The 27,214-nt window shown below is 38.0% G+C and overlaps 1 protein-coding gene across 2 annotated transcripts in view; it reads left to right on the forward strand.

Moving 5' to 3' along the window:
- The window catches only part of MAN1A1 (mannosidase alpha class 1A member 1), a 144,775-nt gene that overhangs the window by 38,927 nt on the left and 78,634 nt on the right, over positions 1–27,214 (forward strand). For both annotated transcript variants that reach the window (XM_419762.8, XM_040698627.2), the window contains exons 3-4: positions 6,168–6,283; positions 20,446–20,526. In XM_419762.8, coding sequence (XP_419762.6) covers positions 6,168–6,283; positions 20,446–20,526 — 197 coding nt within the window. The remainder of the gene's footprint in view (positions 1–6,167; positions 6,284–20,445; positions 20,527–27,214) is intronic.

The raw sequence follows: 27,214 nt of genomic DNA on the forward strand, positions 1-27,214 counted from the left end.
TCAGAAAAAGAAAAGCAGTTAATTTCAAGAAGGATAAGGGAAAAGCAATATCTTTGTGTAGTTTCCATTCTTTTATAGGAAATGCATTAAGACAGATTTCTGAAACTTCTCCATGTAATGTTGTTGGGTTCTTTTTGACATGCTTGCAAATTACATTTTTTTATCTGATTCACAAAAATGCATGCAAATATGTGTTTGTGTATATGTATCCAAATGTACTTGATGGGAAGGAATGTAGATGTTCTGGAGAATGAAAACTTCATGTACAAGGGCTGGGAGGAAAACTGTAAGCATGTTATTAAATGCACCAACATGCATTGATTCTGGCAACCTGACTGTATGCTATAGTAGACTCTCCTGGCAAAAAAAAAAATGCCTTGTCTAAAAGCCTGAGACAGACAAATAAAAGTTTCTTGGCCAACCCTTCAAACAGCTTGGCCATGAGCCGGTTGAGTTTCTTAAACCATATGGCCACATACGCTCTGTCACAGAGCTGTTCTAATAAGCTTGTCTTCCAAGAACAGCAGTTCTCCCTGCACTATCTCCCTAGAAACTTGTATGAAGTTATTCATCCTGTGACCACACTTTTTTTTTTTAATTCTTCTCTGCTCACCTACTCCAAAGGCACTACTCCATTCTCTAATGTATTCCAATTTTCTTATTTGTGTGTACATAGCTTTGTTGGATATTAAAAAGGATATTGTTAAATTGACTTATTGCTTACTATGCAGAAACAAACTAAACTGCTCTGTTTATCCAGCTATTACAAAATTCTAGACAATCAGTTGTCTTGAGTCATCATTCACAACAGCAGTAGTCTTCTTCAGATTCTTTCAGATAGTTATTTAAAATACCACCTTGTTGAACTTGAAAGCATGTTCTTTACATACTGCTAAATAGTCCATGCTAAATTACATGTTGACTGATTTTCTTTTGCTTTCTCTTAACTGTCTTGTAGGCTATTTTACATGTTCTATATTAGTCACTTAAATGGAAGAAGCGATGTTGTTAGTATAGGGGAGAGAGAAATACAGAAGCAAGTTTAACAAAGGAAGTAAAATTGTGGTTATTTCACCCTGATGGATGGGTAAACACAGCAACTGCTCTCTCATCTCCCTCCTCAAGGGAGGAAAAAATGCAATGGAAAGAGTGAGATAAAAACAGGGAGTTTATTCACCACTTTGCATCATGAGCAAAACAGACTCAGCGTAGAGAGGTTAATGCAGTATATTGCTTATTAGTAACAAACAAGAGAAATGAGAAACTAAAAGCAAGCTAAAACCATCTCCTCTCCTCCCCTCATCCAACATCTTTCTACCTCTTTCCCCTGTGAGTGATACAGGGGAATGGGGGCTGTAGCCCGTCCATGACACTGTATCTGTCACTCCTCCACAGTCACTCTCTACCCCTGCTCCTTGTGGGATCCCTCCCAGGGGATGCTGACCTCCCTGAACTGATGTTATGTGGGCTTCCCATGGGCTGCAGTTCTTTAGACACTGCTCCAACACATCTCTGTACCACAGACCCCATTCTCCAGGAACTGCACCATCATGGGTCCCCATAGGCAGCAGCTCTCCCAGCCCTCCTTGCTCCACTGTGAGTCCCTCTCCATGGGCTGCAACTCACACAGGTCTGCTCCAGCTGGGGCTTTCTATGGACAGTGGCCTCATTCAGGCCACATCCACTGCTGCACCATGCGCTCCTCTATGGCTGTACTTGAAGATCTGCTCTGTGTGGTGCCCATGGGCTGCAGGGGGTTAGCCTTCTCCACCATGGGGTCTCTCCTGGGCTGCAGGGAACTTCTGCTCCACACTTGGAACTCCCCCTGCTCTCCTTCTGCACTGACCTTGATGGCTGCAGGGCTGTTCTCATCTTCTCACTCTTCTCTCTTAGCTGCTGTTGTGCAGCAGCGTTTCCCTTTCTTCATTCTGTTCTCACAGAGGCACAACCATTGATCATAGGTCAGCTCCTCTGGTGATGATGGGTCTCTTTTGGAGCTGGCTATGATTTGATGTGGGGCAGTGCTGGGCTCTGCTCACAGAGGTCACCCCTGCATCTATCCTGATACCAAAATCTTGCCATGTAAATCCAAAGCTAGCATATATGAGTACTTGGTTTGGAGCTCTTGGTAGAGACTGTGTTTCACTTTGGTAGGTTTGTGCATCTGGTTATCACTTTTATTATCAATTATTCACTTCAAGCTTACATTTTATGAATTTCAGTTGATTTTCTGTACCTTGAGTATACAATTTCTTGTATTACCTGTTAAATAAATGCATAATTACTTCAGGTGTATGCATTTAGAGGGACCTGGACAGGCTGGAGAAGTGGGCCCATGAAAACTTAATTCTTAATTAACCTAATGAGGTTCAATAAAGCCAAGTGCAGGGTGCTGCACTGGGGTTGGGGCAATCCCAGGTATTTATACAGACTGGGGGATGATCTCCTTGAGAGCAGTCCTTTGGAGAAGGACTTGGGGGTCCTGGTAGACGAGAGGCTGGACATGAGCCAGCAGTGTGCGCTTGCAGCCTGGAAGGCCAACTGTGTTCTGGGCTGCATTAAAAAAGGGGTGGCCAGCAGGGAGAGGGGGGTGATTGTCCTCCTTTACTCAGCTCTTGTGAGGCCCCATCTGGAGTACTGCGTCCAGGCCTGGGGCCCCCAGTACAGGAAGGCTGTGGAGCTCTTGGAGCAGGTTCAGAGGAGGGCCACTAAGGTGATCAGAGGGCTGGAGCACCTCTCCTATGAGGAAAGATTGGGGGAACTGGGCTTGTTTAGCTTGGAGAAGAGAAGGCTCCGGGGAGACTTCGTTGTGGCCTTCCAGTACTTGAAGGGAGCATCTAAACAGGAGGGGGAATGGCTGTTTACGAGGGCTGATAGTGATAGGACAAGGGAGAATGGTTTTAAACTGAGGAAGGGGAGGTTTAGGTTAGATTATAGGAAGTTGTTTTTTCACACAGAGAGTGGTGACACACTGAAACAGGTTGCCCAAGGAGGTTGTGGATGCCCCACCCCTGGAGGCATTCAAGGCCAGGCTGGATGTGGCTCTGGGTAGCCTGGTCTAGTGGTTGGTGATTCTGCACATAGAAGGGGGGGTTGAAACTCAATGATCATTGTGGTGCTTTTCAACCTAGGCCATTCTATGATTCATTTATTTGAAGTATTACTTGTGATAGTTTCTTCCTGCCTAGGTCAACTGTGGAATGCTAACTTGAAGATTGCAGCTTTGCCGGCGCTTTTTGTAAATAGATGTTAATCCAATTTACAGCTGTTCTTTAAGCATATAACAGGACAATTGTCCTGCCCAAATATTATGTCTTATGAAAATGAGCATGTATTTTAAATACCTAGGAGTAATCTTTTTCTATTGTAGATCTTGGCTTCTACGTAATTTCTTGGGAATATTGCATAGAAGCTAACAAGACTGATAACTCTATTTAATTGTTTGTCTGAAGTGCTCTGGGAAGCATAGCGTATGTTGGCTTGTGAAATATTTGATTTTAATCCATAATAACAAAATGATCATTTAACTTCATTATCTTTTTTTTTTTCCTCCTCCTCTTCTTTTTCTGACTGGTTATATGTGAAGAGCTACACAATTTCCTTAATGCTCGTAAGTTTTGATTATCCTGTTGGCTAACTTGGTGTAAACTACAGTTGCTTACAAGTTATAGCTGGCTTCTGAACTGGTGCTCAAACATCCCTCTCTGTTCTTTTATCTTTTCTCAAGAATGTTGAAGTGTAACTGTTTGAAACAAATTTAACTATTTAAATCTCATTGTCTTCTGGAACCTTCAGAATAACGGATAAGATTTTTTCAAAAATATACTAGAGATTCCCCCATTTTCTTCTCCCTGCTCAGCAGGGATGTTTCTACTCAAAGTAGGCCACATTGTGGTTCTGTGTAGGCCAGAGCCAGGAAAAAGTAAAATGTGTGCGACTCCAAGGGCAAGTTCTCAGTAAGGTTGAATCCTCTTCTGACTAAGTAGTGAGTTACAACTCAAGCACTAGTCCTTAACATTGAAAGCGTGAGTGTTTGGAGATGGTGTTAGCTGTTTTACAGAGAGGTTACCACAGAAAATGTAATTGCATTGAGCCTATCAAAATCCACTTAAGCAAATCAGGTTGTAGATTATTTTTCTTTTAGGTAGAGCTTGGTTGAAAAGTTCACTATGAGCTGCTTTTGTGTGTGTGCAGAGTCACTAAATATGTATAGTCTCTGCAGTAAAGTTCTTGAGCATGTTCTCCAGCAGTTTTCTGTACTCATTCGCATTTTCTCATGAGCTCAGTAAAAGTATAAGTTGCTTAGACATGTTTAAGGGGATGAATTTCCTTTAATACGAGAGAGGGGCAGCCAAGTTCCAAGTAAGTTCTGAGAAGACAGTATTCACTTGTTACCAAAATATGCTGCAATTTTATTACTGGAATATCTGGGAGAAAATATAGAGTTTTTTTTTTTTTTTTTTTTTACAGTAGGAAAGGGACATTCCAGAAACAATGATAGAGGGTATAAGCAATTAGTAACTGCTAAAACAGATGAGTTGTCTTCCTTCATGTTTTATCACATGTATGAAGTAACTTAAGATAATCACAGAATCATAGAATGTCTTAGGTTAGGAAGGGACCTTACAAATCATCTAGTTCCAACCCCCTTGCCATGGGCAGGGTTGCTACTTACTTGATCAGACTGCCCTGATCAAGTGTTAATTACTATTGTATTTCTAAGAGGATAAAAATAGGAAGTTATTTCCTATCTGCAATCTCAAATTGAGAAAGTGATGTCAGTCCTCATCCTGTTGGATGCCTCCAATCGTTCCTCCATTTCATGAGGAAGGAAAATGCCACATTGATGGTGAACATAAAAGAGTTCACTGAAATGATTAACTTCTAAGTCAAATATGAATAATTCAATCCTGATGTGTGGCAAAAGTTTACAAACCCAAGTTTACTTTTTTTTCTCAAGCAGTTCAGGAATATATACAAATTCTGTGAAGTTCTTAGCTTTGCAGCTACTCTCTTGTTATTTACCAAGGGATATCTATTCCTGATTGAGTAATCAATTATCCACCTGAGTCATTAGCTTTGCTGGAGAAAGAGGGATTAGATCTAATGACTTCCTCTGGTTTTGCAACTTGAATTATTTTGCAGGCTTAAATGGTTACTTCTGTGTCTAGGGTCTTCTCTGAAAATTATCTTAATAGTAGTTTGCATTAATTATGAAGATTGCTGGAGCCAAATTCATAAATTCTGAATTGAATAAATTGGCCCAAACTCATTTTTGTACAGTCTTCAGTAAATAGGAATCAAAAAATTTTTCTAGATAAAATGCTGTTTTGAGAAGATTGTCATAAATTGCAAGGAAACATGGGAATGTTATTTGGGATAGGTTCGTTTTCTCCTCCACCTTCGACAACAGTCTTTTAGTACAGGATCATGAACGTGTATTTATTCCATACGAAAGTGAACATATGGGTGACACTTCATTTTGCAATCTTACTTGAAGGCTAGTAAACTGACTAATCCATTGCTGCAAAAGAGGTAGGACACTACTTGCACAAACACACAGAACTTTCTCTAAAATCCTTCATCTGGCTGTCTCTTCTAAGCTGAGAAATTCAGACGTACACACAATTACCTTTGCTCACCACAATGGTTATATGCTATATGATGATGCATAACATCAGAGGATTTTTTTTTTCAGAGAGGATACTTGAGAAAGGACTAGCCTAACTGAAATGTGATCACCGCTTGTGTGCTTCTTAAGTCTTTGTGCATTATTGAGTATAGAGTATAAAAAACAAAACAAAATTATTTTTTCAGAATCAGTCATTGCTCAGTGAGATTTACTATCTTCTGTGAATTATATTTTACAGTGAATGGTTTTATCAATGTTAAAAAACACAAAACCGTGGCTGAAAATGCAGTGCATTAGAACCACTCTTCAAAACAGTCTTAGTGGAAGAACTATTTAAATATTGTGATATTGTGTAGCAGCATGGAAATCAAATTTAAGGCTGTGAATTACTAGTTGCCCACTTGAATGCCTATATTTCTCATTTTTAATTGGATTAATTAAAACTGGATTTTGAAATTAGAATTAATTTGAATTAATTAGTTTTAACTGAAAAGTTTTCTGCTGGAAAGTAAATCACAGAAATTATTTATTTCAGGTAACATTCAAGGAGCAACAATAGTGGATGCCCTTGATACACTGTTCATCATGGAAATGAAAGAGGAATTCAAGGAAGCCAAGGAATGGGTTGAAAAAAACTTAGATTTCAATGTGGTAAGTAGTGTTAATGATTAATACTTAATGGACTGGATTCTAATGTTACAAGCATGATACCAGGCTACAGCATTTAGATTATCAATAGTTAAAACATAGCAAGAAGCAGGAACATATTGAACTTGCTGCACTGCCTAGTGACAGTTTTTCAGTTTGTGAGATTTATGTAGACAGGAGGCAACCACCCAAACTAAAGCAAGGGAAAGGTAATAAGGGTATCATTGTAAAATACACAACAAACTTTTCAACGTTTTTGGAGAGAGTTATCAGGACTTCAGTGCAAACACTATTGTTTTTAGCTATGTAAAAACTTAATAATTTTTCTTTCTGAAATCTTCCATAAGTTAGACTTACATTTAGAGAAGGCTACACATAGCACATAATCATTTAAATTCCTTTGAGTATTCTAGTAAAGCTCAATCCCATAACTTATACTGAATTCAGCTCAGCTCAAAGTGCTTTAGCCACATGAGGCACTAGGTCATTAAACCTGCATGTACAAATCATCCTATTAACTGGTAAGTATGCACTTGAGAGTTCATTTATAAAGCTTTTATTCTTGAAATGTTCTTGCACAGAACAGCTACAGCAACTATAAAACTTCAGTTAAATTGAGAAGGTCTGGTCTTGGTCCTTTTTTTTTTCTTCTTTTTTTGTGGGTATGAAATTGTAATATAATTATTGGGTACGGAGAGGTAATGGAGTAGCTTCACTGCCCAAAGTAGTTCCAGTAAAGTATAATGAAGCACTGTAGGCACAGCGCACTGAGCTCTGTAAACCTCTTGTAGTTAAGGTGCATCATGGTGGAAACACTTTCTGCAAACAAAGTACTCTTTCTAATATGTAAAAGTCATGCCTAATTAGCTTCTCTTACATACTTGAGAAATAATTATCAATTTAAGAAAGAGGAGTTAATAAGAGAGGATATTATATAGTTTATATAAGCAGCAATTTAGCGTGCATTTATATTTATGTTAATCATATAAATACAGAATATTAAACTGTGCTTCTGAGTAGCATCAGATGTCTGAACAACACACTAAGTATATCCTGAGCATAAGGCTTTTTTCTGTGGAAATTTTTGTGATGTAAAATTTTTGTCTTACTAGCTTAGCATTGGGAAGCTAAAAAAATGTAACAAAATATCATAGAAAATAACAAGCTCTTCTTTAAAGGAAAAACTGAGCTCTGCTTGGAGGAATGCTATAAAACCTGTAAAGTGGTTTTCATTAATAACATTAAAATCTTTATTATTACAGAAGTCTTGCTATTTTTTCTGTTGCAAACTTCTTACAGATGGTGCTGCCTACTATTTCAGCTCCTCTTGTTAATCTAAGCATTACTGAGGAAAACTAAGTCAAAGCTATAAGATTTCTGTCAAAATGTCAGCATTTTTGTATTACATTAGTCAGTCAATGTAGTAGTCCAACAGATTTACCAATACTACTTTACAGATGATAATGCTATGCATCAGTAACAGCATCTGAAATAACTGTCCCAAGTTCAGTAGCTCACATAGTGTTTTCGTAGCGCTTCATAGTCATACAGAGCTGAATTAAGTTTCCCAAATTAGAATGAGGAAATTAAACTAAATGACACCAACTTTAGCAATTTGTTATTACTTTCAACTTTAATATTGGTCACATAATTTGTTAGTTTAATGGCTGAGTTGTCTGAAGCTACTTGTTTAGTTTTCCATTTTAAGTTCCAATTTCAAATGCTATTTTGTATCTCTGTCTTACGGTAAAAAGCTGGAAATTACTTAATGCAAAGTACACAGGGCCTTTTTTTTTTAAAGTGTTTAAAGCAAAAGCATAACAATGTTTCAGGCATTATGAAACATTTTTGTTTTAATATTTTGTATATTATTACTTATTTGTGTTTCATAAACCCTTTTCCTATGAAATTGATTTGTTTTTTTAATAACTGACACATAGAGCTACCTTTAAATATTATTTATTAGAAGTATTATAAAATATGTTTTTTTATGCTTCTGGTCATTTCCTAGGCAATTACTACTTAATTGGCTTTTAAGGAAGCACATTTGACCTTCATTTGTATTAAGAGGATTAAATTTTCTATGCATTCAATCTTGGAACTGCTCTTTCTAAATCTAAAGATTTCTAAATCTTTAGTTTCTTTAAGATGTTCTTTACAAAAATCACTGAGTGTAATCTGTGGAAGAATCTTTTGTGTTTGTATTCTAGTGCAATGCAGCTGGATAATGCAAGCTATCTTCTCTCAAAATTAATAATACTTAAGATGCTCGGTGTATGTCTTGAACCATTTGGCTAGCAATATATCATTCTCATCATGCGGTCATAAAAGTTTCCAAATTTCACTTTGTAATGTAGCCACTAGTTTATCTACATAAAAGGATTTTTAGAATAAAGATGTCATAGTGGGAAATGGCATCATTAAGTCACATTAGATTTCAGTTCCTCCATTCAATAAATTTTCTGGCTTCTCTGTTTCCTTTCTTGAGAAAGTTTCAATCTAGGAAGAAAATTCTGGAGAAGTAAATGCCACCTTTCTTGGTAAACTTGTGAGTGAACTTGTTTGGAAGCATCCTCATTTTGGAGTACGCTAACCTGAGGCTGTTTTCATTATAACTGGAGCTGCTAGCCCTTTGTTTTTGAAACTGAAATATCCACACTGCAGTGCTCAGTATCTATTCACCTAACTGCTGAAATTCCTTGTATTTGTTACCTTGCTGAAGTTTCAGTCAAACAAAATGGTTCTTTAGGAATTAATTTGCATGCTCTTGTTCTGTTGATATTTTAAGAAATTTGGATGTACTCAGACCTTTGGAAATATTTGACATTTAGCAGTGGCCTTTGCATCATAGAGGTGAGCTATGTTTTCTGTCAAATAGCTTCATGTGTGTGGGGATGTGCCTTTAATTTTCAGTTAATAAAGCTGAAGATGTGCCTCAGCACATGCTACAACTGAGGGAAAAAGATGCTATATTTTACAGGACCACTACAGAACTTGTCTGTTTCCTATCTATAACTACACACTTCTGTGTGCTTCTCTGCTTTTATTTTTCCCTATTTGCTTTAGGGCATGCACACAAACAAAGCACTCATAGCTTTCTGTAAGAGTTTCTCTACCACCACCCAACTTCATACCAGGGAAGAAAGGCAATCAGACTGCAGTGCAAGGAGGTGAAGCAAAATGAGCTCAGACTTGGGAAAACAGACTACAATAGAAGTTTCAGTAAAACATATGAAGAGTTCAGGAGCCAGTAAGTAGTGGCGGTGGAACTTGGCTGTTTGGCATAACAGTGGAGGTCTAGGAGCTGTTAAGGACTAGAATTGATGGCACTTCACTTCTGTACCTGAACGCTCAATCTTCTTTAGGATGAGAGGCTAGCAGATCTGTCTTCCTCTTCTGAGTGTGGTGGGAGTTGCAGGCTGTGGTGAGGCAGAGGAAGGGGCAGGAGTAGCATGGGGAAGGCTCAGAGCTGGAGTCTTGCTTTTGTTCTTCCTCTCTTATGATAGAAAGATGGAAGAGATCTGTAACTAACTGGATCCAGAAGATGAAATTGGTCTGAAGTTTTGGGGAAGGGAGGGTACCTCAGCCTACATGATTAAATTAAGTGCTCTCTAGCCATGATGAACTCCTTCCCCTCAGACAGATGGACTTGCACATACCATATACTGGGAATGGCCTTTGACATATACTATGTCCTCAGCCATGCCTGGGATGGAACAACAGGGACCAAAATCTGACCAGAAAGTGCTAACAATGAAATGCAGTGTTGGACCCTGCTTAGATTCATGCCTTGACCTGCTTAGCATTCTAAAGTGGGTGAAATGAGGCAGGACCAGAACAGAGACAAGGTGTGGAGCAGAAAACAACGAGCTTGTTTGCGCAAAGAGAAAAATTGTTTCCCATACTAGAAAATTTCTCAAAGCTGAATTTCAATCCTAAAATAACTTCTGTGCTGTTTTTTAGAGGACTTTGTTTTGTTTGCCTCACCTCTCTTTATTTTGGCCAAAATGGAGAATGGCGGGAAGTTATGGTTGCTTACTCAGATGGAAATGGTAGAGGCCTATGCAGTAGATCTAACTATGTGGATATAATTTGACTCTAATTAACATATTGTGTGAGTGCTGAGTCGTTGTGCATTATCTATCTCATCAAAGAAACCTTTCCTTCTTAGCTTCACAGGATGCATCTCCTTAGATAAGAGATGATGCTGTGCTGTGGGAAAAGTATTAACAGCTTTTCGTTCTTTACTGAGGTAGGGAACTGCTTAAAGAGATGGGAATGGTTAAAATGGCAAGGATAAATTAAGGCTTCTGTCCTGCCAGCAGTATTAAGCAAAGCTGTTTACAGAGGTCGATCACTATCTGATCTTTTAAACCATCTTGAAGCTTGAAGACTTTGCTTATAGTATGTCTACTTTTGACAACTAGAAAAATGTTTAAGAAGTACAGAAACATACATCTCTGCTGCCATGTGCACATTAACATGTTCCTTTTCCAAGATTCCAGAATACCAAATATTACTTACATTTAATTAACAATGCTTTGTGCATTTATGTTTAGTTCAGAAGTTCTGTAGCATGGAAGTCAGTAACAAGACAAACTTTTAGAATGTAAATTGTTTATTTCAAACTTCAGCATTTACAAATTTTAAGCCTACTGTTCTGAAACTGTAGGTATTGTGACTGAGCTATAATTATTTTTAACAGTCCATAACCTGAAGTTCTCTTTTGGAGACAAATGGTTTTTTTGCACTTCATTCTTTTTTTTCCCCTTTCTCTTTAAATGAGAAAATCAGACAGATTCTTAATACAAGATAGCTTTCCTACTTTAAAAGAAACAAAAACCACGTGTGGGAGGTGTGAGTAAATGGACTTCAAGTATAATAGGCCAGTGAGGAAACTTTAGAAAGGCAGCAGTTGAAGATGGTTTGTGGGACTATTTGTTCACTAGATTGCCAAATAGCTTATTAGTACACTCTAAACACTGGACTTCAAAGTGACTCGATTTTAAAAGGAGGTCTTGGCAAATTTGTTGTTAAATGCAGTTCTTTTTCTGCTAGCGTTCATAACACTGTGCCTGTTTAAGGTCTTACAGTTTGCTGTGTGGGTACAGCAGTAAGCTTAAAACAATGTGCTGTATAGTAATAAGGCTTTGATGCTTGCAATAAAGGTTGCTAAAATCGCTTCCATTGTGAATGGGAACTGAGCGCAAACTGCTACCAAATTTCATTTGTGGACTATGAATTAAACTTTCTTCCTGCAGTTGCAAGTAACTGAAATGTTGTTAAATTACAGTAGATTAATGTAAGTTGTTATAGTATTCTTCATGTCTGTTTTTCACTTTCTGGACTGCTTGAAAATGCCAAGTTTTGTTGTTCCCAACCTTTGTGTTTAAGTGCAGGAATATTATTACACAATAGTAATCTTTAACTACAAGTACAAATCATTTCACTTGAAACATGGTCCCTTTGAGTCTATTCTTTCTGTCTAGAATTATGTACATTATTCGATATTGCTCAGTGCAGGGTCCCTGGAGTTGTATTGTACAGCTTGTTAACCTGCAGGATACAGGCTGTTTGTGATGGTACAGTGGGGGTGGGGGGGGTGGGGTGGTGTAACTAACTATTCCTTGTACATAGGAACAATATATGGAAATGCACATGAAGTGACCAAAATTTTATTACACTCGTGATGAAACAAGAACAGGAGAACTGAATGGAAAAAAAAAGGGGGGGGGGGGGGGGGGAGGCTAGGAATTAATCTGTCCAATGACAAAGACTGAAATAAATTCTTGGTAGAATTGAAGCCTTATTTGGATCTTTATGAAAAACAAGAAAGTGAGTTATTTAACAAATATAAACTAAGGTGCCCTGATTATTTTAAATATATTCACCCACATAACAGGCACACAGTATTTTTCCTAGTTGAATTGTGAGTGCCAGAGCAACTACCAGTGCCAGTGAATGCCAGGTGGAAGCTGATGCTAGGTAAATAACAATGTACTTCAATTATTGTGTTATAAGTGAGGATTACTTCCCATGATGCCCATCTTCAAAAAAGGCCAGAAAGATAATCCTGGTAACTACAGACCTATCAGTCTCACCTCGGTGCCTGGGAAGGTTCTGGAACTGATAATCTCGGGAGCCATCATGGACCAGTTTAAGGTCAACCAGGGGATCAGGCCCAGTCAGCATGGGTGTACGAATGGCAGATCCTGTCTGACAAACCTGATTTCATTCTATGACAAGGTGACCTGCTTAGTGGATGAAGGTAAGGCTGTCGATGTGGGCTACCTGGACTTCACTAAAGCCTTTGACGCTGCCCCCCATAGCATTCTCATGGAGAAGCTGGCAACTCGTGGTTCGGATGGGCGTACATTCTGTGAAACACTGGCTGGATGGCCAGGCTCAAAGAGTTGTGGTCAATGGAGTTAAATCCAGTTGGTGGCTAGTCACGAGCGGTGTCCCCCAGGGCTCAGTACTGGGGCCACTTCTACTTAACATCTTTATTAATGATTTTGATGAGGGGATTGGGTGCACCTTCAGTAAGTTTGCAGATGACACCAAGCTGGGAGGGAGTGTTGAGAGGGACAGAGGGACTTGGATAGACTAGATTGATGGGCCAAAGGTAACTGTATGAGTTTCAGTAGGGTCAAGTCTTCAGTCCTGCATTTTGGTCACAACAAACCCAGGCAACCCTACAGGCTTGGGTAGGAGTGGCTGGAAAGGTGCCTGATGGAAAGAGATCTTGGTGTACTGATGGACAGTTGGCTGAATATGAGCCAGCAGCATGCCCAGGTGGCCAAAAAGGCCAATGGCATCCTGGCTTGTATCAGGAATGGTGTGGTGAGCAGGACTAGGTAGGTAATCCTGCGCCTTTATTCGGCATTGGTGAGGCCTCACCTGGAGTACTGTGTTCAGTTTTAGGCACCTCAGTACAGAAAGGACATTTTGGTGCTGGGGCAGGTCCAAAGAAAGGCAACAAGACTGGTGAAAGGCTTGGAGAACGTGCCCTACGAGGAGAGGCTGAAGGAACTGGGGCTGTTTAGTGTGGGGAAGAGGAGGCTGAGGGGAGACCTTATTGCTCTTTTCCAATGTGTGAAAGGTGCTTACAGCAAGGGTGGGGCTTGTCTCTTCTCACTGGTGGCAGGTGACAGGATGAGGGGAAATGGCCTTAAGTTGTGCCAGGGTGAGGTTAGGTTGAATATCAGGAAAAACTTCTTTACAGAAAGGGTTGTTAAGCAACAGAATAGGCTCCCCAGGGAGGTGGTTGAGTCACCATCCCTGCATGTTTAAAAACCATCCATTTGGATGTGGTGTTCAGGGACATGATTTAGCAGAGGGTTGTTAGAGTTAGGGTAGTATGGTTAGGCTGTGGTTGGACTCAATGATCTTTAAGGTCTTTTCCAACCTGAGTGATTCTATGATTCTATGAGAAAACATAGATGAAAATTATCTTGGCTTTGAACTATAAGTTTGTGGAGAGGAAGATTTTCAGGAGATAGATATGCTATGGAAATGGTCCAGAGGTTGAGAATACTGATCTTTCGGAATCTGGAGCAGTTGTGTAAGAGAAGGCCTCAGGAGAGCCCATCTGACAAGTAGCATTTTTTTATATGTACAGTGCCTTCAGCATTAAACTCAAACGCAGCTGAATGAAGCTTCAGCAGTGTACCATTTGTAGACTTAACCTTCCACTTTACCGAAGTGATGGAAATGAGGTAGTGAGATGCAGCTGAGATCAGATTGGACAGTCACAAGTTTGCAAGTAAAATGGAAACGCAGAGTAACAGTAACTAATGTAGCACTTTGGATTGTTTTGCTTTTTTTCTCTCTTTTTTTTTCTGTCTGGTATTTTTTGCTGCTTTTTGAAGCTTCCTGAGGTACAGTCACGTTCCCTTTCTTTAAAATGAGTTAGTTAAGCTAATAATCTTGCTAGTTAAGTCTGTCGGGTACTGCAGTTTCTTGTGGTATTTCTGAGTACTGGACTACAGTTTCTTCTCTTACTTAAAAAACTTATTTCAACATTTCTCCTTATCAAGACAAAATATGGTATGCTCAGCTTTTTGCATTCTTGAATTGTGGAGACTTGCTTATTTACTTAGATGTGTGATAATGTACCTAGGTTAGAAGAACAGGATGCTGGCGGGGGCCCTCAACCTGCTACCCTGAGATGTGCTGACAATACTGCAGCACACTTGAAATCTTAAGGCATATAGGAGAAGGCAACAGAGAAACTGGTTATAAGATAAAAGAAAAAAAAATATTTCCATAAGGATAGTGAAGCACTGGAACAGGTTGCCCAGAGAGATGGTGAATGCCCCATCCTCGGCAGCACTCAAGGTTGGGTTGCACTTCTGAGCAACCTAACTGTAGGTGTCCCTGTTTGTTGCAAAGAAGTTGGACTAGACAGCCTTTAAAGATCCCTTCCAACTCAAACAATGATATCATTCTATGATTCTATTTGCCTGAGTTTGAGAACAAGCATTCTCCACCATATGTAAATAGGTTTCGTTTGGTTTTAGCCAGCAATATAAAGGATGTTATATCTCTTTGTCTGTAAATATTGTTGTCTTTAGAATCTAATCAAGAAAACATGAAATTCTATGAAGTTGTCATCTTTTGCTCCTGTACAATTTAATGGTTACTTGTATTGTTTCTTTCTAAATATGGTAAGCAGTAGTTGTGGTTTCCTTGAATTTTGGATAGTACTTAAGGCTATCACATCTATGATCAGAAGATCAAATATTGAATGATCAAATATTTATCAAGTTTAAAATGAAATACCAAATTACTCTTATACTTTAATTAACATAAAAGTCTTGGAAATAAAAATACTCTGTTCCTATTATCATGGAAACCTAGAATGACTTGGGTCAGAAGGGACCTTAAGGATCACCGAGTTCCAACCCCCCTGCCACAGGCAGGATCACCCAGGGCCCCATTCACCCTGGTCTTGAACACCTCCAGGGACAGAGGTCCTCTGGCCATCCACAGCCACTGTGGGCAGCCTGTTCCAGTACCTCATCACTGTCTCTGTAAAGAACTTCCCCCTTGACATCCAATCTAAACATTGCTTCCTTGAGCTTAAAACTATTCCCCCTTGTCCTATCACTGTCTACCCTTGTAAAAAGTTGGTTCCCCTCCTGTTTATAATCCCCTTTTAAACACTGGAAGACTGCAATGGGGTTTCCTCACAGCCTTCTCCAGGTTGAACAAGCCCAGCTCCCTCAGCCTGTCCTTGTAGATGACTTATTCCAGACTTCTGAGCATCTCTGTGGCACTCCTCTGGACCCTTTCCAACACCTCTACATCCTTCCTGTATTGGGGGCCCAAGACCTGGGTGCAGTACTCTAGATGGGGTCTTACAAGGGCAGAGTAGAGAAGGACAATCACCTCCCCATCCCTGCTTGGCCACCCCTTTTCTGATGGAGCCCAGGATACTATTGGCCTTCCAAGATGCAATAGCTAAGTGCTGGCTTCTGTTCAGTTTTTCGTCCATCCAGGACCCCCAGGTCCCTCCCCTCAGGGCTACTCTCAAGGAATTCTTTTTCTAGTCTGTATATGTATCTGGAATTACTCCAACAAGTGCAAAAGCTTGTGTTTTGCAATGTTGAACCTCATTAGGTTCACAAAGGCACGAGTTTGTCAAGGTCCCCCTGGATGGCTTCACTTCATTCTAATGTGTCAACCACACCACTCAGCTTGGTGTCATCGACAAGCTTGGTGAGGGTGCACTCAAGCCCATTATCAATGTCTATGATGAAGATATTGAGAAGTGCCAATCCCAAGACAGACCCCTGGGGGACAACACTCATTGCAGGCCTCCACCTGAACATATTGCCATTCACCACAACCCTCTGTCTATGACCTTCCAACCAACTCCTTATCCACCAAACAGTCTACCCCTCAAAACCGTATCTCTCCAATTTTGAGATAAGGATGTAGTGGGGGACCATGTCAAAAGCCACGCACAGTTCCAGGTAGGTGATGTTGGTTGCCTTCCTTTTGTCCACTGATGTCACATGCATATCACTCTCTCAAGCATCTACATATTTTCAGAATACTTTGTAAAAGGAGAGCAGCTAGAGCAAGAGGAATCTGCATAGTAACAGTGAGATAAGAGCAGATGTGCACTGACAAAGGTGTATCAGATATTGTCTTACACAATACACAATCATGTAATCTAAATTAAGACAATCATGAAAAGGCTGTGAAATTAGAAGTTATATCTATCCAATTGGTCACTGCCAACTTCCACACCTCTGAACACAGAAAAGAGCATCATAGTCATTCTAAAATAAGTATGTCAGTCACTGCTCCCTACAGAAGTCCTGTTAGATATAACAGAATTAGTTGAAACATTCCTCATACCAGCTATGCAATGATATAAGGAGGGTTTGAAAGAGAAGTCTAAATTTGAAATTAAAATCTTCTTAAAAACTTCTGATTTCTTCAGCTGGTGGATAAAAGTAAAAACCTTGGCAGATGAAGATATATATTTTTTTAACTTATATATTTTAATACTGTTAAGCAGTTCAGAAGTTATTTGTCTACAGCTGGATCAGCATCCATTATTCAGGATTTGACTTCTGAGTAGAAATATACAGATTTGTGCATACTGTATGTGAGTTATGATTAAAAATATGAAAAGAGAGTGATGGTTAGGGTGGTAGCATTTTAAACATGTAATAAAAAAAAAAAATCAAACCAAAAAGATGGATGAAGTTTATATAGCAGTAAAATTCAGACAAGTTCACTTTTCCCGACAGACTACTTCTTCATGTGAGCTTTCCATTTAGTGATAAATTTTTCTTTGATATGGAATTACACAAACTCTAACCATTTTGCATATTGCTATAATCTCTGTGATTTCCAGGTATACTACCAGCCTGGTATATGAGTTTAAGAGTAACTACCTTATGAAATGTAACAGCTTTCAAATCTTCCATTAATGAAATGCCTGTCCACTTCATTCATCATGTCTGCTTCAGTGTCTTATGTAAAGGTTTCAGATGAGGATTTTGAACAAAGGGTCAAGGATGTGTGCAAGTGAAGTATTGGAAAACTGCTAACATTAAAGAATGATTAGTTTCAAGAAATGTCTTGTAAGAACAACACTTCAGCAAGCATGCAGGATTACAGTGCAGTTAATCTTTGAGGTTCAATAGTAAAATCTTTATTCACATTGCTGTGTCATGGGAGGTTCAGTTTGGGTATTAGAAAAAGTTTCTCCACTGAGAGGATGCTTGGGCGCTGGTACAGACTCCCCGGGGCATTGGTCATGGCCCCAAGCTGCTGGAATTCAATAAGCACTTGGATGGTGATCTCAGATACGGGGCTTGAATTTGGGGTGATTCTGTGTGGTGCTGGGACTTGGACTTCATGATCCCTGTGGGTCACTTCCAACTTAGTTTATACAAGGATATATTCAAAGTGTTCTTTTTGTCTATATCTGAATTCTAGATGCAGATGTCAGTGTGTGTATACTAACCTTTTCCTAACAGGCCTTTGCATTTTTTGAAAGACCACAGAAATTCTGACTTAAATGTCCATATTGAATCCAGGAAGGTAGAATGTAAGGTTCTAGAGACAAAATACTCAGTTCATATATCACTCAATTTACATGGATCAAATCAAACATTAATTTCATTCAGTTCTTGTAGGAAACACAACTATCTGAGATATCTCATGAACTCATTCCCTTGTCTAATACCTGCCTCTTTACAGCTTCAACTTTCCCACATCAAAGAAAAGTTTTTGGCCTGCGCCGAAGCTCAGGATTGTAATGGAAAGAATCTTAATTTCTGAAGCAGTCTCTCAAGCAAAATACGAGTCATAGGAGTTTCTTGAAGGGATATTTAAGGGCAGCCCAAGTTCCAAGGAAGAGCCGTCCCTGCCACACTATTAATCATCATTTATTCTGAACAGCCCTTTTGAAGTCAGACCAGCTCTCTACAAGCTATTTTCTGCACTGGATTTCTTTAACATAAACATCCTTAGTTATGTTCCTACATAGGTATCTGGCTTAGTAGCTGAACAGCTGTACTAGTTAGTTCAGATTTCTAGAGGATTTTTAAATATTTTTGTATTTATATCCCTAAGTTAACCATGTACTTTGATATGATTAAAAACAAAAGTGCATAGAAATTTTGCACTAGTTAAAGCTGAACTGAATGCTTGTTTTACAAGTGTTTTGTTCTACATCTTGCTGGATTCACTGACACAGAGTGAACACTTGGAAGCGGAAATATCAGATAAATTTTTGAATTACAAATTAAGTCCTAAGAGTGTAAGTAGACAAATATTGTGAAAGGAGTAAATAAGGAGAATCTACAGAGCTTTAGTACCTTTAAGATAGATAAACTAGGAAAAAAAGCCCTTTGTTCTGACCAGTCTTGTACACTAGAAAAACCTCCTCAGTTGGCAGTCTCAACACGTGATGTCAGCTGTGTGCTTTCTATAGGCAGAGCTATGTGACTTTGATGATTTGAATTTCACTTGTGTGTATAAAAAAATAACGTGTGTGTGCATACACACACAATATGAATTATATATAGATCAGGGGGATTCTATGAATTAAATTATATTCTCAGTTTTTAGAGAAGGAGCTGCACAGGCAATTTTAAAGGAGAAGCTATACACTTAATGATAAGTGAACAAGCATTTTTAGCAAGTCAGTGAGTGTTTTTTGAAGTCTGTACCTGTACAGCTGATGAGACACTGAACAACCCTTTGTAATGTGCTTAGATACTTTCACTTGAACAAAGTGCCTTGCATACTGAAAACTGAAGAAATATTTCTAACAAGCAACTTAGCACTGTTTTCATCTGCTAAGGTAGTCTGCTAGAATTTTAAATCCATAGAAAATAGGGGGCAAATTCTTCTCTCCTGTTAAGATTGACATCTGAACCTTTAAAATGGAGAAAAGTAAAATAACTAGATAAATGAGAAGAAAGCCTACAAGCAGGAAGAAAATACTGCAGCTCCACTATGCATTGATTTCTACTGAATACAGCTATATTGTGTGCCAGGAAATAGAAAACAGAAAAATAACTCAATAGAAGTAAAATGAACTCAGAACACATGAACATCAAACACCTTATTTTTGAACCTGAAAGCTTAGAAGATTGACAGGTCAGTGCCAGTTTTCTACAGCAATGCAAAAATATAAGAAGTAGTATGACATTCAAAAGCTGAAATAAAGAAGCTTCACTAGACTAGTTTTTCAACTAAATGTCTCTTTGATGGATCAAATCATAGAATCATAGAATTGCTCAGGTTGGAAAAGACCTTCAAGGTCATCAAGTCCAACCACAACATAACCACACTACCCTTACTCTCACAACCCACTGTATGTTGTACATTGGAATAGAACTAGAATTGATTTGGTCAAGAATAGGATGAGGTAGTGATCATGGGAATCTTCCTTTAGATTTATATTTTAAAAGGCAGAGAAGCATTTGCTTTTTGAGTGAGGTAATGGCGGAATATCTACTGCTAAGTGACTACAAGGGCAGTCTGTGTTATCGGTAAAGACCAGGCCAGCTTGGTAAGGTCTGTCTTTATCGCAGTGAAAGATCATCTCCTTCCTAGTGAATGTATGCCATGATTACAGATAATTGACTCATTTTCACGTTACCTACCAGTCCCAGTTTAGAATAACCTGCATTTAGAATGGAGTAGAAATATTCTTGATAACAACATTCTGACCAAGAACTTCTAATATGGTGTCTGAAACAAGACAGTGTGAGGTGAGGTAGCGTGGGACGAATGATCTGAGAGAATATTGTGTGTGCGAGTTCTGAATTGCTTGCAGTTGCTGGAAGTGCTCGCATATGTGGATTTATACAGTGACTCATATCTAAGTGGAAAAGATAAAAAGATAAACTGTATGAGAATAATTGAGGTGATATTTTACTGAAGAAGACAAGGAAGCACTTTAAAATGCTGCAAGTTGTAACATTGGCTTTCCCTACGTATTTTGTGTTTTTCCATCTACTGTTCTGGTTTAATGCCTGTGCATGCACTTAAAAATTAAAAGATTTTTTTTCTACTGTAGCTGGAATTACCACTTTATGAAAATATAATCAGAACTTATTGTAGCAGAGAGAATCTTTCTTACAAAAAAAATCAAGGAATAATTCTATGTTTGTTTATTTTACCAGAATGCAGAAATTTCAGTATTCGAAGTGAACATCCGTTTTGTTGGTGGACTACTTTCAGCATACTATCTTTCAGGAGAAGAGGTAAGATATTTTTACATGGTTTATTTCAAATGTCATCATCTTGATAGATACTTTCGGATTAGCAACCTGTTTTATTTTTCAGGGTTAAACTTATTTAGACCTTTGAAAATATGACTTATACAGTAAAAACCTGTCCAATGGCTCTTACTGCTTCTATTACTGTTAATTTGTATTAAAGTTTTTAGGCTTTAACTTTGTTTAAGTGTTAATGTTTTCCCTCAGTTGAAACTATTCTAAGTATGTTCCTACTGGGCTTCACGTTGAAGCCCAGTGTTGAAGTGTGTAATTATGGAGCCTCTATGCCGCTATGCTGTGGAAGTGGTAGATTTGGCACATCAAGTATCTGCTTCACAAATCATTTAGGAGCATGTCCTTTAGCTCATATAAACTACACCTCTGACAAATCTGTTGGCTTTCCTGAAGCTGGAAGCACCGACTCTCACAGAAAAGACATGTTAAGAAAGAGAAGATAACTGTGTGCTTATGTATACTTACATGTGAATGCCTTTAAAGCATTAATATCCCATTAATTTCTGTTGTCTTCTTAATAACTAGTTTTACAGGTCTTGTCACAACACTTGTCACGGTTTTTAGAGAAGATAAAGAAGAACTTTTTGTCTAGCAAATACAGTTATTTCTGTAACTTATTTAGTGAAGGCTATACTAAGTGACAGGAACTATAACATTTGAAAATTTTAGTTTGGCACTTAACAAGTCTTGAATTACACTAGTGTAATTTTTTTTTTCCTTGTCTGTAGATTATACTAGTGTTTTTCTGTGGGATTAACACAAGTTAAAACTCTTTATCCATAAGTTGAATCTACCTTGGGATTTCATTAAATCCAAATCACAGAATCAAAGAATTGCAGGAGTTGAAAGCAATCTTGAGAGATCATTGGGTCCAGCGCCCCTGCTAAAGTAGGCTCTGTACGAAGAATCAATTATTGGCAGTAACTCCACAAAAGCCTAAAGATGTATACTTTTCAGTCATCTGCAAAATCCCCACATATTAGGCAAAGATGTATTTTGAACTTGTTACTTTAAATAACATTAAATATTAATAAAAAACAATATATACGCAATAAAATTTAAAATAGTGATAAAGTTATCTTAGGAGGTACTATTGGGTTATGTGATTAAGACAAAGCAGTTATGAGGAGACATTTTTTTTGCTGACAATATTGCCTAAAAAAACTTACAATTTGTTTCTCATTATCCTATTCTGAATTTAGATGATATTGAAAACACACTGATATTTTAAAATATACAATTGTTCATATTTTAGCTTTTAAAATTTACTGAGAAAAAACTTGCACTTAGACTTATTTCAAATTCAATCAATGAAAAAAAAAATTGAGAGGTGGTTAGTAGCTGACTTCTCATTTACTAAACATTGTTTTACTCAATGTTACTTCTCTGGCTCTTGAAGGAAATCATTTGGCAGCCAGAAACAAGCATACCTAACGGTGTTTTCAGAATTGAAAGTTCTTCCAGCTCAAAAGATTCTATGATTCTATGAAGGAAGCTTTTTCTAAAGGCATGCTAATTAAAACAAACAAACAAACAAAACAAACAAACAAAAAAAAAACAACGAAACAAAAAAGCACACTTCCTTAGTTTAGTCAAAGCGAGGAATGTAGAATAAAGGAAAGACAATTAAGTATTTCCAGCTCTGCTGAGGTAAAAGGTGAATTCATGCAGCTGCTAAGGAGTGACCAAAAGCTTCCTAGAATATTACAATCAGTCCCCTTCCTGGAGATCTCTAACCACAGTCTCTTTATTGTGCAGCATCTGAGATGAGATATTCTTTTCTCTCTCACTATGAGAAACCCCTTTCATGAGAAGAAGTTCAAGGATGATATCTGACTCATGTAGACAGCAGAGGAAAGAGCTTGAGCAGCACAGTGTAAGAAGGACATAAAAATATTAGCATGCAAAGAAGGGCAACAAAGATGGTGAAGGGTCTGGAGGCCAAGACCTATAGAGATCAGCTGAGGTCCCCTGATTTGTTCAGCCCAGAGAAGAGGAGGCTGATGGCAGGCCTCATGGCAACCTACAGCTTCCTCGCAATGGGAGCTTTTCCAGTATGTTTTAATTAACTGGTTGTGATAGAAACAGAGAATATTTCTTGGCAGACAAGAGTTGGTGGAGGACTGTGCGAACCTTTAAATAAAATTGCAACTCTCTGCCAAGAAATGTCTGAACCATTTGTCATCAGTGCTGTTGATTTCATTTATATGTTGATGGTTTCTATCTTGTGTCTGTTAATGTGCAATCTCACTTTCAATCAATGCATATTGTTTCTCCTAAATAACACATAGTCATTGCTTCTCAACTATTCCTTCACTTTTACAGTGATAGTTTTACTATCATCTCTGGGTCTGGATTTGTAGCAGCACTGATGTTCAAATAAAACTACTGTACAAATGAAATGAGGAAGCATTTAGAATAAAAGAAGTTATTTCACATAATGCATTATTAAGTGGAACATTTTGCATTGGAATGTTAGTGATATTGGATACTAATGCCTAATCTAATAATGATTCTAGTAATTAACAAAAGAAAAACACAAAGCTGATACGTATGATTAGAGAGAGTCCTGAGCCCTTGCAGTCTGGGAAAGACACTGTCCAAGACAGTACGTGTTCTTCATTACTCTGATAGAAATCTCCTATCTGAGACAGAATGACGTTCCTAAATAATAGTTGTCATAGTGACTTAGAGAGAGTATCAGCATGCTTCCTCATGTATCTCTTAAAAATCCTCTGCTTTTTCAGATGTGGAGAGATTTCTTGATTTGTCTTTTAAGTCTAAGATACTGAAGCAATAAGCAGCTGCTGCATATGGGAAGAGCTGGATGCAGCTATTCTGATGGCAGACCAACCATCCAGCAGTGTGTATTTTCCCATGTTGTTTGGTCAGTCCTCCACTGGTGCTGCTGACAGGCATAACAGGGACTGATGTTGCCAGAGTCTGGTTGCTCCCACATCATTCTTTAATCTATTATATCAGTGGGCATTTATACGGGAATGGAACCACTCACATACAGGTTGTTCGGTGGATTAAACTTTCTCAGTTAAAAGCTCATTTAACTATTTAAAACTCATTTATGAACATCTTAATTAAAGAAGTCTATGCTTCATTAGAAGAAGTGACAGAAATAATTATTGTTTGTACTTCTATATTACATTCCCATGGGTAATGATCCAAAGCTGCAACATATTGTATGTTTTGTAACAATTTGTAAGTCCTAACTACTTAAGTAAATCCACCGTGCTCTGAAATGAATAAGGAACATAGGAGTTTTAGATCCAGCTGGTAAATTCTGATTCCTTTGGAGCTTTTCTTTTTTCTGAATGGGATGAGTAATTGTTTGTTTGGAATGTTTTGGGTTTGTTTGTTTTGTTTTTTTTTTTTTTTTAATTTAAAATATTTTGGATTCAGCAGTTGTTCTTCCTGCATAATATATCCTCTTTTCTGAGAGTAAAGACAGTTGTCTTCACAGGAGGATGATAAAATAAAGTTGATATTGATCAACTTGATGTTTATACTGCTATTTCTCTCTGTGACATGAAGTAGAAATGTGACAGATTTTTAACTACTCTGGCAGTATAGGGATATAGATTCTTTTGAGTCAGAGCTGCTTTTGCCAGGCTGGCCACAAAAGTTGCTGACTTAATATAGTACTTAGACACTCTCCACCATTTAACTGTAACTATTTTTATCTGGCTCCCCTTCTTTTGTAGATGGATCACTTCATGGAGAATATTTAAATTCCATTTAAAAAACAAACAAACAAACAAACAAAAAAACCCACCAACATATAATTCATGATTTACCAGTCTTAATAGCAGGAGGATTAAGTTTTCCACCTGTACAAAGGTATCTGTTTCTGCCAATCACGTAATGTGAGTTTTAGTATAGATACCTTGGGGATCCTATCTCACCAGTATGAGAATTTACCATGTTTTATATTCTGTGTCCCTTCGCTTAACTTGACAATAATTAACAAGAGGACTTTTCCTCTTATGTCGTGGAAACTTGATTTCTGGCGCCGTTCGAAACTTCAGGCATAGCATGTATCAGCTCGATTACTTCAGTGTGAATGCCACTCTTCTTCCTCTTCACAGACTGGCAGTATAAATCCCTCTTTAGTAGAAAGTAAAAGATTTCTATTGCATGTACTTTTCTTCAGCGTTCTTTTAAGATGTGGGTTATGTTTGCTGCTTCCCATCCATCTGCTGCTACTATAAATGATGCATCAGTATCGATATCTCAGTGGTGTTACATTTTAGTTCCTTTAGTGCTCTGAAATGATCTTGATGATTTGTTTTTATCATGATTTTATTTTATGTTTCCATATTTTATAGAATGCTGGAGTCATTCAGCTTGGAAGGGATCACAAGAGGTAATCTAGTTCAATCCCAGTACTGGAACAGTGTATTAGGGTTACTTTTTTAAGAATCTCTTCAAGAGTGATTCCTAGCGCAAACTTAAATTTTCTCTTTCAAAACTTGAGCAGTACCAAAGTGAACCTTTTTTTCATCACCAACAATTTTTGTACATTATAATAAACGCTCTTACATACTGTGCTAATGGAAAGTGAAAACAGTGGCAACTCGCATCAGTTCAGTAAATTGTTAGCTGATGAAGTTCAACATAAGTACATTTCTCTTTGAACTGTTTGTCATTAGCATGAATACTCATAGCAGTGATACCCAGGGCAGGAAGGGCAAAGCAGCTGTGGGGAAAACCTCTTTCAGCTGCCATATGTAAACCTCTACCAGGAGGAGAAAGAAACCAGGAGCCCTGATTTGGACCTGAAAAGCATGAGTTTGGAACTGACAAGTATATTTATTCTTAATCACATATAAGGGATTTTCTTTTGCACAACTGGAAGTACGTTGTGTGCTTGGAGAGTTCTTTTGGAAAAAAGAAAACAACTCGGTTTGCCTAATGACAAACTTATTTGACATGTCTTTGCATTTGTTTAATGTCTTTAGAAATAAGTAAACAAACACTTTATTGCTCATTTCACTGATTTAAACAAAAATTACCGCTCACTTCCAGACTTACCATAGCTGGATACCAAAGGTAGTAGAGTGTTAAACAGGAGAATGGATGATAATGAGAGCTAAGTAATATCTGATTGTAACAGCTGGTGTGGTTGACATGAACACCTGAGCTATATTATTAAATAGAACTGACAGGGAGCTCGTTTGTTTGTTCTGAGGACTTGGCTCTCAACCAATTCCCATAGTTTCACTTGTTTGCAGTTCTGTAGAACAGTTGGAGAGAGGCATGTCTGTGAGTAGTAGTAGCGTGGGTGCTTTCCTTTTGAGCAGCAATTCTAGATAGATCCAGAAGAGGAATTTTTTGTGTGTTATGCTATTAACAGTCTGTCTAGAGACCACGTATCTGCAAAGAAATTTACAGATATTTGTCTTTCATTTATCTCAGTATTCGATTCTGTCATTTTGCAGCACCAAATGCAGTTTCAATAATAAAGCTGAGTAAGAGTAAAATCATATTGTCTGAAGAGTTAGTAGGATTGCCCTGCTCTGAAAATCTAATTAAAAATTTACAATGCATGGTTAAATACAATACTCCTGGCTCTGTGGAACTGGTTACAAGCAGTGTTAACATTGTTGCAAATATGCTATCTTTATCTAAAGAATCATGTCTGTACATAAGCTTACAGCCAAAAGTCTGACTTATTTATGTAAATGAAAGCAACATCAAAGTATCTCAGCTGATGCTGACAGGGGCAATAGAGGGGCATTAGCTTGCCCTCCTTTAATCTAGGCTACATCAGAAATATGGAAAATTTCACTCTCTTTGTGAATGTATTAATTATAAAAGTTCAGTTAGATGACTCAAAAGTAATAAGTAAGAAATTGTACCGAATCCTTGAACTGACTTCACCACCTCCTCCCCTTCCCCACTCCCCCCAGAAAAGTAAAAATACTGTGCACCTTCATTTTCCTCTGGACATGTATTAACTCTTTATTTCCTCATCTTTGTATTTCAGAATGTTTAGCTACTGTTATCATTATATATTTTTCTTAATAGTAATATGATTAGCTAAGATTCCATTTTGTGTTCTGCCTCCACAGACTGACTCTGATCTGGAGGTTAGTTTTCATTAAGTTTGGAGTTAAGTAGTCCTCCTCTCCTTATTAGCTTGGAGAGGATAAAAGTATAACTAGCAGATTTCTCTGGTTTTCATTCTACAGGAAAATACAAAGGTGTTCCATCAGATTTCCAAATCTGACTTTCTCAATTAGTCCTTCTACTTTTGTATGTTTTTGTGAAAAGTTAAAATACTTATATTAAAAAAATTGAAGTATATCGTAAAATTGGGAAATGTTCCTCCAAAAAAAAAAAAAAAAAAGAGAGAGAGAGAGAGGGAGAGAGAAATTAGTGAAATGGATCAGTATTAGTTACAGCCTCAATCTTTTTACATGAACTCATGGGATTTGGAATGTGGAATAGTTATACGTTGGAGAGGTGTTCTGAGAAAAGATGCTTCCTTCTTTTGTCTAACAATATTGCATGTGAGGAGTACTTCTGAAAACTGCAACTATCCTGGGGAGAAACTGCTGTCATACTTTCTATTGTTGCTGAACTTTAAGAAAAGAAACAGTTCTTTGCAGTAGAAGACTTACATTTACCCCAGGATGTCATG

This window comes from Gallus gallus, chromosome 3, assembly GCF_016699485.2.
Source record: "Gallus gallus isolate bGalGal1 chromosome 3, bGalGal1.mat.broiler.GRCg7b, whole genome shotgun sequence".
In the NCBI taxonomy this organism is placed as follows: domain Eukaryota; kingdom Metazoa; phylum Chordata; class Aves; order Galliformes; family Phasianidae; genus Gallus; species Gallus gallus.